Source organism: Ochotona curzoniae, unplaced genomic scaffold, assembly GCF_017591425.1.
Source record: "Ochotona curzoniae isolate NIBS_2020 unplaced genomic scaffold, NIBS_Ocur_1.0 contig_2294, whole genome shotgun sequence".
NCBI lineage: Eukaryota > Metazoa > Chordata > Mammalia > Lagomorpha > Ochotonidae > Ochotona > Ochotona curzoniae.
Window position 1 is genome coordinate 2,470,549 of NW_024465405.1, and position 14,172 is coordinate 2,484,720.

At 54.3% G+C, this 14,172-nt stretch overlaps 1 protein-coding gene across 1 annotated transcript in view; it reads left to right on the forward strand.

The window, feature by feature from the left end:
- TRPM8 (transient receptor potential cation channel subfamily M member 8) overlaps nucleotides 1–14,172 on the forward strand; it is a 69,935-nt gene that overhangs the window by 29,928 nt on the left and 25,835 nt on the right. The window contains exons 15-20 of the mRNA XM_040972476.1: nucleotides 1,403–1,515; nucleotides 2,235–2,451; nucleotides 7,108–7,199; nucleotides 8,959–9,100; nucleotides 10,305–10,476; nucleotides 12,381–12,558. Of these exons, the coding sequence (XP_040828410.1) occupies nucleotides 1,403–1,515; nucleotides 2,235–2,451; nucleotides 7,108–7,199; nucleotides 8,959–9,100; nucleotides 10,305–10,476; nucleotides 12,381–12,558 (914 nt within the window). The remainder of the gene's footprint in view (nucleotides 1–1,402; nucleotides 1,516–2,234; nucleotides 2,452–7,107; nucleotides 7,200–8,958; nucleotides 9,101–10,304; nucleotides 10,477–12,380; nucleotides 12,559–14,172) is intronic.

A 14,172-nucleotide genomic window follows, 5' to 3' on the forward strand; every position in this document is an offset into this window, starting at 1 on the left:
CTTGCCAGGCCTGGAGAAGCTGTGCTAGGCTGTGAGCCCACACTTATTGTTTCTCTTGTGGACTTCCTGCTATGCCACGAGGCCAAGAAGGACCTGAGCATTTTCTGACCAAAATCCATTTAATGCTGCACCTGTTTGGAGTCAACAAGAACTGTGACTTAACGACAAGGGACCTGTGGGAAGGGGGCGTTGGGACCGTAGCAGTGGAGTTGCTGGAGTGAGGTGATCACTGGAGCTGGAGTGTGTTTGCAGGGCTGGGAGGCCTGCCATGGCCTTGTCACAGTTTCTTAGACCCCCCACACCCTGTCTTGCTGGTGACCCTGAAGTTGGAGTCCTTTGGAGGCAGATGGATGTTTCTGTTTAGGTATAAGACTCCTAAGTGCTTTTGTCACCTGCTTCCTGCCAGTCACACAACCAGACCCCCTTGCTGGCATGGCCAGGAAACTTGCTTCCTCCTTTCAGGCTACTGTATGGAATATTCTGGAAACCCAGTGCCATTGCCTGCTGTGGTTACCTCAGGGCTTCCTGGCAACAGATCCAGCGGGAGCAGGGGAGTGAGAAAGGCTAGACATGACCAGTCATGGATGCCACCTGCTTTCCTGCTCCTGCAAGGAGGCCTCCCCCCAGCAGACTTTAACACACGAGGCATGTTTTACGGGGATCCGGTAGTGCACGTGGGAGTGACAGTGCATGGCACTGTGCCAACACTCAAGAGAGCTGCTGCTTTGGGTGCCCGGGGCTCCCCAGTTGGGGCTTCTGGGAAAGGCTGTGTCACTCACTCCTGTGGCCTACAGTTTGTAGGGGCTGCTCTTGGGGCTCCCACTGTCCCTCCTGGAGCGGCTGCATTTCTTGCTGGAGCATTCTGGGGAGGAGAGGGGGCTTGTGTGAAAAGCTGCCTGCCTCTGAGGCGAAGGACCACCAGCCCCACTGACACTGGGGTCTACCCTCAAGCCCACCAGCCCCCTTCCACTGGATACTCTATTCAGCGGCCTGGTCAGCGCTTACCTCCTAACAGGAGCTTCTCCTATGTGCCTCCTACGTGTCCTCCTGGGGACCCTACAAGCAGCACTGGCCGAGGCTGTGGAGCTGTGGTCACTGAGGGAAAGGGAGCAGGGAAGACATCACTGAAGCCCACACAATAGGAATTGGATCTTGTTCAAGATTCATGCAGTCTTTGAATTTGGACCTCACACAACCTGTGTTTTAAAGTTCACGTGCCCCTGACTTAGAACAATCAAAGAGGACTTGGGCTTGCTTTACGTAGCCTTTCAGAAGCCAGGTAGCTGCTGCTGGAGGTCAAGTTGTGTTCTGGGAGGGTGTAGGGCTGGGCAGGAAGGCTGCCTACCACGCCACTGTTGGCACACTTAGAAAGACCTGGGTGCTTTGTCTGATTTCCCCGCAGAATTTCCTTTCCAAGCAGTGGTATGGAGAGATCTCACGGGACACCAAGAACTGGAAGATTATTCTGTGCCTGTTCATTATACCCTTGGTGGGCTGTGGCTTTGTATCGTTTAGGTAAGAACCAAGTACGTTCCTACTGTGGCTATGCAGAGAGGTGACTAGGAAGCAGAATAGCTGGGACTGTAACTGATGTGAGATGCTGGTGACTCAAATGACGCAGATGACACCACTACGGCCCGTCCCTGAGCTTGGTTTCCAATGACTAGAAATGACATCGCATCTTCCTCTTCACTAGACCATGCAGAATTTGATTTGTTCAGAACAGAATGCCCCGCCTTGGCTTTGAGTTGGGTTAGTCTTCCAAACCAGTTCTGACCTGGGGAGAAGGGCTGGCGCCACCTGGTGTCCATGTGGATGCTGACACTGCCTTGCCCTGTGCGTCTGGGGAGGTGAGCTGGCGCCACCTGGTGTTCATGTGGACGCTGACACTGCCCTGCCCTGTTTGAGGAGAAGGGATGGCGCCACCTGGTGGTGTTCATTTGGACACTGACGCTGCCCTGCCCTGTGTGTCTGGGGAGAAGGGATGGCGCCACCTGGTGTTCATGTGGATGCTGACACTGCCCTGCCCTGTGTGTCTGGGGAGGTGAGCTGGCGCCACCTGGTGTCCATGTGGACACTGACACTGCCCTGCCCTGTTTGGGGAGAAGGGATGGCGCCACCTGATGGTGTTCATGTGGATGCTGACACTGCCCTGCCCTGTGCATCTGGGGAGGTGAGCTGGCGCCACCTGGTGTTCATGTGGATGCTGACGCTGCCCTGACCTGTGCATCCAGGAAGAAGCCTGTTGACAAGCACAAGCGGCTGCTGTGGCACTACGTGGCCTTCTTCACCTCCCCATTCGTGGTCTTCTCGTGGAACGTGGTCTTCTACATCGCCTTCCTGCTGCTTTTTGCCTACGTGCTGCTCATGGACTTTCACTCCGTGCCACACACGCCTGAGCTCATCCTCTATGCCCTGGTCTTTGTATTATTCTGTGATGAAGTGAGACAGGTAGGAACGCTCCCACACCGGGCTCCTCCTCATTTGCTCAGTGTGTCCTGAGAAGAGCAGAAGTTGCTTCTGGAAGGTCTTACTTTCTGGAAGTAAATGGTCATGACAGTCCATGAGCATGTATCTTCAGGGGCCCTGTCTGTGTTCCTGGGCATGCTTGGTCCAAGGGATGGACATAGCTTGGGGTTGGTGGAGGTGAAGGGCTTAGGTCCTTTAAAGTTGGCCTCCTGAGTGCCTACTGCCTGCCCATGAGGTCACAGCTTTATGTGAGCTGGGCCTGCTGTGTCAGCTCCAGCAGCTGTCATGACATAGCTGCACAGACCTGGCTCAAATCCCCGTTCCCCAGTCCTGGAGACCAGAAATCAGAGCTCAAGCCAGAGGCTGTTAATATGAGCTCTAGTGTCTGCAGTGGATCTGACAAGGGTTAGAAAAGGCACGTGGGGGTGGTTGGTACTGGAGCGACACTGCTGCTCTATCCTCCTCTGGTGGCCAGACTGTGGTCTACTCATGGGTTGCATTAATGGTGGACACAGAGCCCAGTGGGGAAACAGGTCATGAGTGTGTTCATGTCTGCACACACATATGTACACATTCATGCATGTGGAAGCACCCATGTTGTACATATGCCCGGGAGGGGAACCATGCCTGGAACACAGGAGGTGGTTAGTGGATTTGGGTTCAGAGGAAGAGATGTGAGTGTCCAGAGCTGTCTGTCCCTGCCTCTCCCATCTAGGCCAGCCTTTGCTTGCCAGAACAACCCAGAGCCAGTCCTTTCTCCCAGCTTCCTGGGTTCTTTCTTTTTTAAAACAGGGGTTTTTTTTTTTCTTTATTTTGAGTGGTAGGGTTAGAAAGAGAGAGTTTTCATCTGCTGGGCCACCTCCCAAATGGTTGCTATGGTCAGGACTGTGCCAAGCTGAAGCCAGGAGCCAGAAGCTACTTCTAGATCTCCCACATGGGTGCAGAGGGCCAATCACTTGGATCATTCTTTGCTGTTTTTCCTGGGCCATTGGCAGGGAGCTGGACCAAAAGTGGAGCAGCTGGGACTAGAATTGGTGCCATACAGCAGTCAGCATCACAGGCAGTGGTTTTACTTGCTATGCCACAACACTGGTCTGAGTGGTTTCTTTCGATGTCCGACGAAACCAGCCATCCCTTAGACCTGTCCATCAGCAGTTCCTGGGTCTCTTAATGCAGTAGGACCTGGGTCAGAGCTGGAACTGGGGGAACTGTGTGGGAACACGGCAACTGGAGAGCTGCAGGTCGTAGCCTAGTGGGGGCCTCACCTTCCTGCTGCAAGCGGCTGTGGTGAAAAAGGGAAGACAGGCTCCCTCCTGTGGTACCCTGGTGTCCAGATCTCACGCGAGGCTCATCCCAGGGTGATCCCAGGATGCCTGGAATGGGCGTGACTTAATGTCCATTTCTCATCCACACAGAATCCTAGCACAGGAGCTGGACTTGGTGTGGCTCGTGTGTGTGTGTGTGTGAATGTTTCATGAATCAGTGTGTGTGTGTGTGTGTGTGTGTGTGTGTGTGTGTGTGTGTGTGTGTGTGGTGGGGTCTTTACCACTCACCCCTTGTGTACAAGGTGGGGAGCCATTGTCACAGCTTCTGTGACCATAGCTGGGGAAGTGCTGGTGGGAGAGGTCCTGTCCACAGCTGCCTACCTGAAGGTGTCCGGGGCCTCCCTGGGGGGTGGGGTGGGGCTTTAGGGGTGGGGGGGATGGGGCTTTAGGGGTGGGGGGATGGGGCTTTAGGGGTGGGGGGGATGGGGCTTTAGGAGTGGGGGGATGGGGCTTTAGGGGTGGGGGGATGGGGCTTTAGGGGTGGGGGGATGGGGTTTTAGGGGTGTTGGGGGATGGGGCTTTAGGGGCCCCTCTTAGAATGGCTGCAAGACTTGTTCTCCCACTTCCTACCCTCATGCTCCTGGAAACAGCCTCACCAGTCCCACCCTGGACCCTGCCTCCTGCTGCATTAAGATGCAGGAGCTGCCAGGCAGAGGCAGGTGTTGCTCTGGTTCTTTCAGGCGAGGGACATATGGGATGGGGGAAAGGACGTCCCTGGATTGCTGTGAGAGGCAGAGCCGGCCTGGGTGGAAGGCTCAGGAGGCACCTCAGCTGAAGCAAACCCTTCATGTATGCAATGTTCTCTCAGTAGACACTTCTTGAATACATGCTGTGTGCCAGGCACAGGGCAGCACCTGGGACTGAGCCCACGACAGGTGCATCTGCCTTTGTGGGGCTCTCCTCCAGCTAGAGGTGGGAACTTCCAAGGAGAAGAGGTGAGCACGGCCAGTTACCCTGGAGGGGTGAGTCTCAGTCCCTGGGGCCTGGCCCAAAGACTTGTACCAATGAAAGTCACAGACTTGTGCATGCAAAGTTCATGTGTCTAGTTGCCAAGCTACGTACTCAGGCCATGCAGGAGGAAACCCAGGACAGGTCTGCTTGCTTGGCAAAGGGGCCTGGGCAGCAGGTGCAGTGAGGTGTTGGTCCCCTGCTCATGGTGATTGATGTGTGATGTGCAGGGCAATGATGAGAATGTCCAATGGGTTGGTCTCTCTCTTTCTCCCTCTCTCTCTCCTCTTGCTCTCATTGTTTTGGTATGGGCCTCCTGGCATTACCCAGCGGTTTGAAAGATGGAAGCAACAGCACCGGAACTCTTGTGCTTAGATCAGCCACCGGAGCTCAAAGGTCAAGGTCGGATCTCAGCTTTGATTCTGTGCTCTGGGACAAAGCCCTGGAGAGGCCTTGTCATTAAAGCACACTGCCACGCGGTGTCGCTGTTGCTCCTCTTTTTACTGGCTTGGGCGGACACGGGTTTTGGCTGAGAAAGAATTCTGAGGACGCAATGCTGTCTTAATCAACACAGCTCACACTTGTTGGGGAGGGGGGGTAAAATCAGACCTAATTCTCCCCCTAATTTTGATTGTATCTGGCTGTCCTAAAGCTGTGCTCTGCAGGGCCTGCCCAGAGACACTGGCCCGCTCATTTACAGCCCCTGTGTTCCGCAAGCCCAGCGAGGTTGCTGCCCTACTCGGAGTTCCCTTGCGCAGGCTGCAGGGTTTGTGTGAACGCGCTGAGTCCATTCTTGCCCTCGTGAGCGTAGCTGACCAACCGAGGCCCCTTGGAGACCCTGGTCCCGAGCTGAGTCCATTCTTGCCCTCGTGAGCGTAGCTGACCAACTGAGGCCCCTTGGAGACCCTGGTCCCGAGCTGTGTGAAGAAACGCGACTCATCCACATTGTGTAAGAGAAGCGTCTGCATTTCTGCAAGCTACTTTCTCTCTGGCCAAGGTCCCCTATAGACTCCAGAACTGTGTCAGAGGTCGTGCAGGCCAGGCTTCTGGGTCACCTGGGCCACGGTGCCTCTGGGTCTGTTGCAGGTGGCAGGCAGGTACGCACACTTACCTGGCTCCGAGCTGGGGTTCTGTGGGGGCGGAGGGCTGGGGCTGGGGACAGGTGGGACCTAGGCTTGCTCCCTCATCTCACCGTGCAGAGGAGCCTTAGCCCTTGGTGGGCTGTCTTCAGGTTCCCCCAGGAGCCAGCAGAGTCAGTCTTTGCTCAGTGGAGTATGGTCCAGCTGGAGGCTGGAGGCTGGAGAGAATCTCACATCTCATTGGTTGCTGATTTCCTCCAGCCTTTCTGTTGCGTCCACTGAAGTTGAGCTTTGCTGTGAACAGGGAAGGAGAGGTTCTTGGTGAGCGGCCAGCGGTGGGGTGTCTTGCATCCCTTCCACCTTGTGAGTGCAGTGGGGTGAACCTGCTTGGACCCAGAACCGCAAGGCACACTCTCTGGGGAGGTGCCTTGTCTCCCTCTAGGCCTTGGTCCAGGGTTGCGTGTAGCAGGTGGACCCAAGCTGGTAGGCTCCTTCAGTCAAGTGATGAAGGGCCATGTTCCTTTGGGGACTGTTGAGCCACTGGTTTCCTGCCCTGTGGGAGCTTCCTTCCTGGGGCTTCTGTGGTGGTCCACCCCATCCTTACTGCACTGCCTGTTGCACTCATGTGCTGTGTCTTCCCCATGGAGCGCTGGGTTCCTTGGGAATCAGCCTTGCACTGGATCCCATGTCTGTGTGTCCTGAGAGTCTGGATGGGTGTACAGAATCTTGCGAGTTTGTGGTATTGTGACAGGGCAATTGGCCACCTGGCTCATCTGGGATACTGTTGACATGCAGGCTTCCAGGAGATCAGCCTGCCGTCCCTGTTGGGGTATTTTCCTGACACATTTTCTTCTGAGAAGTCAGGAAGGAATGCTGGGAGCCACTGTCCGCCCAATCCTTTCTGTGGCAGCACCTGACTTCCAGTTGCCATCTACCGCACCTGTGTGCAGACTGTCCCAAACGGTTCCTCTCATCTGGATGCTTTGCTGTGCGTGCCAGTCTGTCTCAGCACGCATCTCTAGGATAACAACAGAATGTGTGTGCCACCTTCTCGAATTGTGCAGTGCACACCTGGTACCACGGCATGTGGTGACCCCGATGGTCCTCGTAGACCACAGCTTCATCTGGCAGGATCATGGAGGGTTGCAGACAACTTTCCAATTTCCTCAAGTGGGGTGCGGGTACAGTCTCTCCTGGGAACATCCCGGTTCCCGAAGTGGGGACATGTGACAGGACGGGGAGGCAGTGGACGTTAACGCCCCCGTCTGTCGCTTTCGATGCTGCAGTGGTACATGAACGGCGTGAATTACTTCACTGACCTGTGGAATGTGATGGACACCCTGGGCCTGTTCTACTTCATAGCAGGAATCGTGTTCCGGTGAGTCAGCCTGGCCCCCTTTCCCGGCTCAGTGGGGTGGAGGAAAGTTCTCGGATATTTAAAAATATGTTTATTTATGCATTTGAAAGGAAGAACGCAAGAGACAGGGAGATGGACAGTCATTAAGTGGGATAGAGGAAGAGAGATGAGGAGACACACAGCGAGCCAGCTCACCCCTGGTTCACTTCCCCCACGGTTTTCAGTAGTTGGGGCTGGAACTGAGAAGGCATGCTGGGTCTCCTGTGTGGGTGGCAGGAATCCCAGAACCAGAGCCCTCACTGCTCTTTTCTGGGGTGACTGTGTTAGCAGGGGGCTGAACTAGGAGCAGAGCTGGTGCTGATCCAGGATCACAGATTCCACGCAGCAGTTCAACCACTGTGTCAAATGAGGTTCCTCTGGCTGTTATACATGCACGCACACACACACGGGCACACACACACACGCACATACATATTTAAAAGGAAATGTGTGTGTGTGAGGGGGAGAGAAGTGGCGGGAAAAGAGAGTGTGTGTTTCGTCTGCTGGTTTAGTCCCCAGACATCTGTAAAAGCCAGGGCTGGACCAGGATGAATCTAACATCCCAGGCTTGTTCCAGGTCTCCAGGTGGGTCAGGGGCTCAAGCACTTGGACCCTCTTCTGCTGCTTTCCCAGGTGCGTTAGCAAGGAGCTGGTCAGCAGTGGGGTGCAGAGAACCAGCACTGGCCTGTTCTCTGGCCACTTGAAGCACAGGGATGGCTGTTGCTTCGTTTACATCGTAGACATCAGTGACCTCTGCTTCTCAGAGATGGAGCTCGGTCTCCTTTGCCTGTCCTCCCAGCGGTCCACAATGAAATCGCTTTTTTCTTTGTTCTTACAGACTTTGAGGAGAGATGGTTAGACATTGAGGAGAGTAGAGGCTGATGGGAATGTTAGCTATGGCACAGTTTTGTTCTGTGTGGGGCTGACCATCTTCTCAGATGCACTCGGTCATGCTTGCGGCACCTGCCCTTCCGGTGCTAAACCTGGTGCCCGAGATCAGAGCAGCCGATCCCATTGGACTGTCAAAAGGGAAAGTCTGTGTTTTACACGGTGGAGAGACTGGGGGAGCCGCACACTGTGACCCCACGGCTCATCCTGCGTCCTCCCAGAACTCGACAGTGAAAGTGGTGGTTGAACCAGAGGAGTCAGTGGGGTGTCACTTGGAGAGAAGCCTAACCCTGGCTGTTTACACCTGCCAGGACCAAGATGGCACACAATGGGTGCTCACCCTGCCATCGGAAGAGTGTAGCAGCCCCGTGTTTTCAGGTGTCTCCTGTCTGTTTAGATTAGAGATCTCAGCACTAGAATGGCAGTTGTTGGGCATGACTTCTAGATCTTTCCAATTAGAAAACACACGAGGCCTTCAGTGAGCCTATTAGCAGGTGTCAGGTTAATTAAATGATGTGCCATGCGTGAGGTAAGCCTCATTCAGAGAAGCTGCAAGATCAGTTCCCAAGTGATTGGTCGTGTGGGTAGGGGGCTGGCTTTGCTGTAGAGGACTTGGAATCGGGGTGAGACCGTGGCTTCCAGGAGCTGTTTCGTGTGGTCTCCTTGCCTTCCATGTCTTGCTGTGGCGTCTCCAAGGCTGGGTGCGTGGACATTGGGGTCGGCCGTGTGGCAGATTCTCTGGCCCGCTCTCACATGCTCAGGCTCCCAGCTCCCTTGAAGTCTAGCTCCCCGTTGAAGACAAAGCCTTGAGATGCTCTGTCTTTCCCACACCCTGTACCTCTCCTCTCTCCAGCCTTCATCCCTCCAATAAAAGCTCCTTGTACTCTGGGCGCGTCATTTTCTGCCTGGATTATATCATCTTCACCTTGAGGCTGATCCACATCTTCACTGTGAGCAGAAACTTGGGCCCCAAGATCATCATGTTGCAGAGGATGGTGAGTCTGGAATCTTGGTCATGACTGTTCTCTTGGCTCTATCTCCTGTTCCTTTATGGGGTGTGGGGGGTGCCCAGTGTTTCACAATCAGCATGATTTGTGTTTTGATGAATGTTTGATGGAAGAGGGCTGTGAGAGCCCAGATGTGCCACTTGGTGCCCCGACAAATGGCAACCTCCTCCTTAGCCCTCTCACACCTCACCGTGAGTCTCAGCGACGAACACGAGCAAGGGGAGGGAGTCTACGTCCATTTTAAAGATGTGGGTAGTTGCGTCCAAGGGTGCTAATAGGTTTGTCCTGGAGACAAAAAACAAGCAGTGAACTAGACCCAGAGAGAGATTTGGGACTGAAATCCCATATCCCTGTGACGTAGGGACGGGGAGAGCACCAGGAGAATTTTCATCTACGGATACCAGTCACAGGGGGATGAATGACAGCAGCCACTCATGTTCCCAACCTTAAAGTCACGTGGGCATCTGGTCAGCTCCTCGGGCTGCTGGGACTGCTGGTGGTTACCACTCAAAGCATATCTGACACATCCGGCCACCGTGAAGTCATGTTAAGTGTGCAGAAAAAAATCAAACCACTCATTCTTGTCCTAAAAGGATGACTCCTATTTTTTTAAAAGACCACTTGCAGAAAAAAGCATAGGAGCTAGCGTGCCCTGGGGTGTGGCGTCTGAGGGCCCCTCCCTGACACGAGTCTCTTGGTGCTTGAGCTGAACTCTCAGAAAGCTTTCGGGACCACCATGGCTCAGAGAGCAACAAGAAGTGCCTGAGTGGGTTTTAATTCCAAGAAACGGAGGCACAACACCCACGGGCGATTTGGAGCTAGTATATGAACCACTTGGGTGATGTAGGTTTACCAGGATTTCTCCGTGGCTAGCTGAGCCGTGGTCAGGCGGAGCAGACAGCCACCCTGGGCCCCAGTGATGGCCACCCCGGGCCCCAGTGACGGCCACCCCAGGCCCCAGCGCTGGCCACCCCGGGCCCCAGTGACGGCCACCCCGGGCCCCAGCGCTGGCCACCCCAGGCCCCAGCGCTGACCACCCCGGGCCCCAGTGACGGCCACCCCGGGCCCCAGCGCTGGCCACCCCGGGCCCCAGCGCTGGCCACCCCGGGCCCCAGTGACGGCCACCCCGGGCCCCAGCGCTGGCCACCCCAGGCCCCAGCGCTGACCCTGTTCCCGTGTCCTTCCCTGGCAGCTGATCGACGTGTTTTTCTTCCTGTTCCTCTTTGCGGTGTGGATGGTGGCCTTCGGTGTGGCCAGGCAAGGGATCCTGCGGCAAAACGAGCAACGCTGGAGGTGGATTTTCCGCTCAGTCATCTATGAACCATACTTGGCCATGTTTGGCCAGGTGCCCAGTGACGTGGACGGTAATGTACACAGAGTTGGCAGGAGGCCATGGCTTTCTGACCTGCTGGCTTTCAGACCACAGAGCCAAACTCGAGACCCAACACCGGGCTCAGAGAGAATCTTTCAAAAGCTTGTGTTTGCTCTTCAGTGAGATTTTATTTTTAAAACAAGATTGACTTTATTTATACGAAGGCAGAGTTATAGGGAGAGAGATCTTCCTTCTGCTGGTTCACCCTCTAAATGATGGCAACAACTAGGCTGAAGCCAGAAGCTTCCTCTGGGTCTCCCACGTGGGTGCAGTGGCCCAGGCTCTCCCAGGTGCATTAGCAGGAAGATGGATGGGAAGTGGAGCAGCTGGCACTTGAAGTGGCACTCGCAGGGAACACTGGCAGCTCAGGTGGTGGCTTACCCCTCTGGGCCACAACATTTGTCTGACATTGTCATTGTTAAGGCTTTTGAAAACCTTCTTTTCAACTGTACCATGGAGACCATGAGACTCCTTAGTTCAGAAATGAGCCTGTAAGCTGGTCTCACCTACTTAACCGAGTGACCAGGCAACCACTTAACTTGAAAAGGGCAACGTGGAAAGATTCATGTGGACTTAAGCCTCACAGCATTAGCCCTGCACCAGCTGGTGTTTGGAGCAAGGCTGATGGTGGTCTGGCTGGCTTTCAGCTGCCCACTCCTGGCATATGTAGGGGACGTGGAATGTGTGCAAATCTGTGCACATTTCAGATGAACAGCACGAAGCACTGCCTGCTGCCAATCGTGGTCTCGGCTGTCACCTCTCCTGCCACTGCAGATGCTCCTCAGGGTTTCCTGGAGCCTCGGAGCCTGCCTGTGTTGGGTGTAGCCTTTTGTTCCCTGTTGTTTTCCCTGCTCTCTGTTGCTCCTTCGGCTGCAGAAGGCCTCTTCTGAGAGCTTAGAAACAGCTCTGCATCCATGCTGGGCCTGCCTTGCACCACAAGCAGATGTGGTACATTCCCACGTATGGCTTTCATCCCCTGTGAAGGTCTAGGGAGCAGAAGTCCTGGGTGGCCACTAATGGACTGTGTGCCCTGGGGAATTGAGACCACCTTTCTGTCCCTTTGCTCTGTAATAGGTCAACCCCACATGGCCCCATCTTCATGTCAGGACTAGAAGGATTGCGAAAGGCCAGCTGTTGGGGCCCACTGCATTCTCTGAGTGTTCACATGCTCTTGTTGCAAGGTCTGTCCCCTGCCTTCCTGACCTGGACCAGGGCCTCCACATGTAGGGTACCTTCCCTATGCATGCATCGGGGCCTCCACGTGGTTCTAGACAGCTGCTCTCACCCCGTGCCGTGGGTCCAAGTCTTCAGCTAGTGTTGCTGATTGCAGTTCATAAATGTCTTTGAAATGCAGCTGCCTTTCTCCAGTTTCACATTCCGTCTCTTCTGCCCCAATGCCTGTTCCTCCCTGCCTGCTTAGCCATCAGCTGTGACCTCCTGGACGTCCCTCTGCTCCTTCTGGCTCCTTCTGTACTCTGTAGCCACACTCTGTGCTTGTTCTCTGCCCAAAGCGGTCTGATGGCTTCCTCATGTTTTTTCCTGCCATTTCCATGGGTGTTTCCAAGCCCTATCCCTACCACAGGGTCTTTGCTTGTGCTGTGTGTCTGTTGGGACGCCGACCCAGTTGATGCAACTTGTGCACGTGTGTGTGTTAGGTCTTGTCACGGCCAAGACTCTAACTTGTGTGGCTGATCGTCAGCGTGGTCATGGGCTGGATGCTCTCTAAAGGGGCAGAACATGCCCACTTGGCCCTTCCTCTTGAGCTTACACGGGAGCTCAGCCAATCCTTTCTGGGGGAACAAGCAGGTGGGTGTGAGGATCTCAACCTGGTGTGGACAGAGTGCTATAGGACCTGGCTTCGATATTTCACACGACCTCTTGCTTCCACGCCCTCAGGTACCACGTATGACTTTGCACACTGTACCTTCACCGGAAACGAGTCGAAGCCGCTGTGCGTGGAACTGGACGAACAGAACCTGCCACGCTTCCCCGAGTGGATCACCATCCCCCTCGTGTGCATCTACATGCTGTCCACCAACATCCTGCTGGTCAACCTGCTGGTCGCCATGTTCGGGTGCGTGCTCCTCACGCGTCCATGGGGCAAGGCTGGGGACACTGAGGCCATGGCAGCCAGCTTGAGTCTTTAGTCAATTAGAGGAGTCTGTGTTAAAAAAACTGCACGTGTTTCTCTTAGCTGTGCCTTCTGCCTCAGCAAACCCACGCTCTGTATTTAACTTCGTCCACTTACCAGCCTTTCCAGAAGGCCCTGGTGGCGCCTGAAGTGCCTTCAGTCTCCAAGCTCCCTTACATCAGGACTTGGGCTGAAAGGGGTCAGACTTCAGCCAGCTGACACTTGAAAAGGTTCCGTTCCAGGAAAAACAGCGTGATTGGAGGCCGAATGTGGAGTGCCCATTTGGGTTTGTGGCTAAGGAGGTGCACGGGGGCGGGCCTAGGGCACTCCAGGTACTTTCATTTGCTTTGGTAATTCTCCATTATATATTAGAAGATATATATATTTTTAAATTTCCTCTTCAGTTTTCTTGAGGAGGGTCTGAGAGAGACCCTCCTGATAGTCCATGGGAGACCATATCTGTAAGGGGGGATTCATTCAAGTCCATGAATGCTGGCCCAGATGATGCTTCCCTCCCCCACCAAAAAAAAGAAAGAAAGAAAAAAACCTCTTAAAATTTTAAGGAATTTAAACCTAAACCTTAGGGTGGGAGAGAGTCCTTTATTCCAAACCAGCATCCAGAAGCTATGAGTGACAAGATAAATGCATTAAATCGCATAAAAATCATTTTAGAGGAGAAGATTTTGCAAGTGAAGTTGAGTGATAAACGGGAGACGGGGATGTTGCAAATACATGTGATGAGCAGATATTTCATTCCTGACATGCATGTTTGCAGGAGAAAGACACCCTCTTACAAAAATGCCAGACAGAATGAGCAAGCAATACCGTGAGGGAGAACTCGGTGGCTGACCCCTAGAGTGAAAGAAGCAAAGAGCTCTCCTTGGGTAGAGAAACGGAGCTTCAAATGACCACGACGCGCTGGTTGGGCTGTCAGACAACCAGAGGATGCTGGCAGCATTTATCCTCCAGAGTCCAACAACGACAGAACGAGGCCACCTGTGTGGGCATGTGCCTCTGGGGATGTCACACGGCCAAGGGGCTGAAAGTGGGTGACCATCTGGTCTCCACCTCCTAGACCTGCCCTTTCCTCAAGCACCTGCTCTTGTGTGCTCAGTGAGGAATCTAAAATGTCACTGCGCTGTTTAAAATTCTAAAAGGGTTGTAACATTTCCCCGTAGCTTTCTGGGTAAATTTCAGACTGCTCAGCTTCCCCATAAGGCTGCCCCTATCTTGGTCACTCCTCCCTTGCCCTTTTTCGCCCTGTAAGTACCCCTCAGCAGGGTGATCTGCCGCTCAGTCTGGATTACCTGTGCCACCCTACACTGCCCCCAGGCACCCTCATAAGTTGTTCCTGCTGGTCCTATAAGGGCTTCACCACCCTCCTGCCCTCCCCACCTGAGGAAGAGACTCCTTGGGCTCTGCTTCCTTCTCCTCTTGCTCCTTTTCTCCGTGCAGTGCAGTCTGAGGGATGAACGTGACACCTGTCATCTTAGCCCCTGGGGTTTCCAGGACAGCAGAGGCCAGAATTCCTCCCCGTGTTTAGCTCCCTGTTTCATC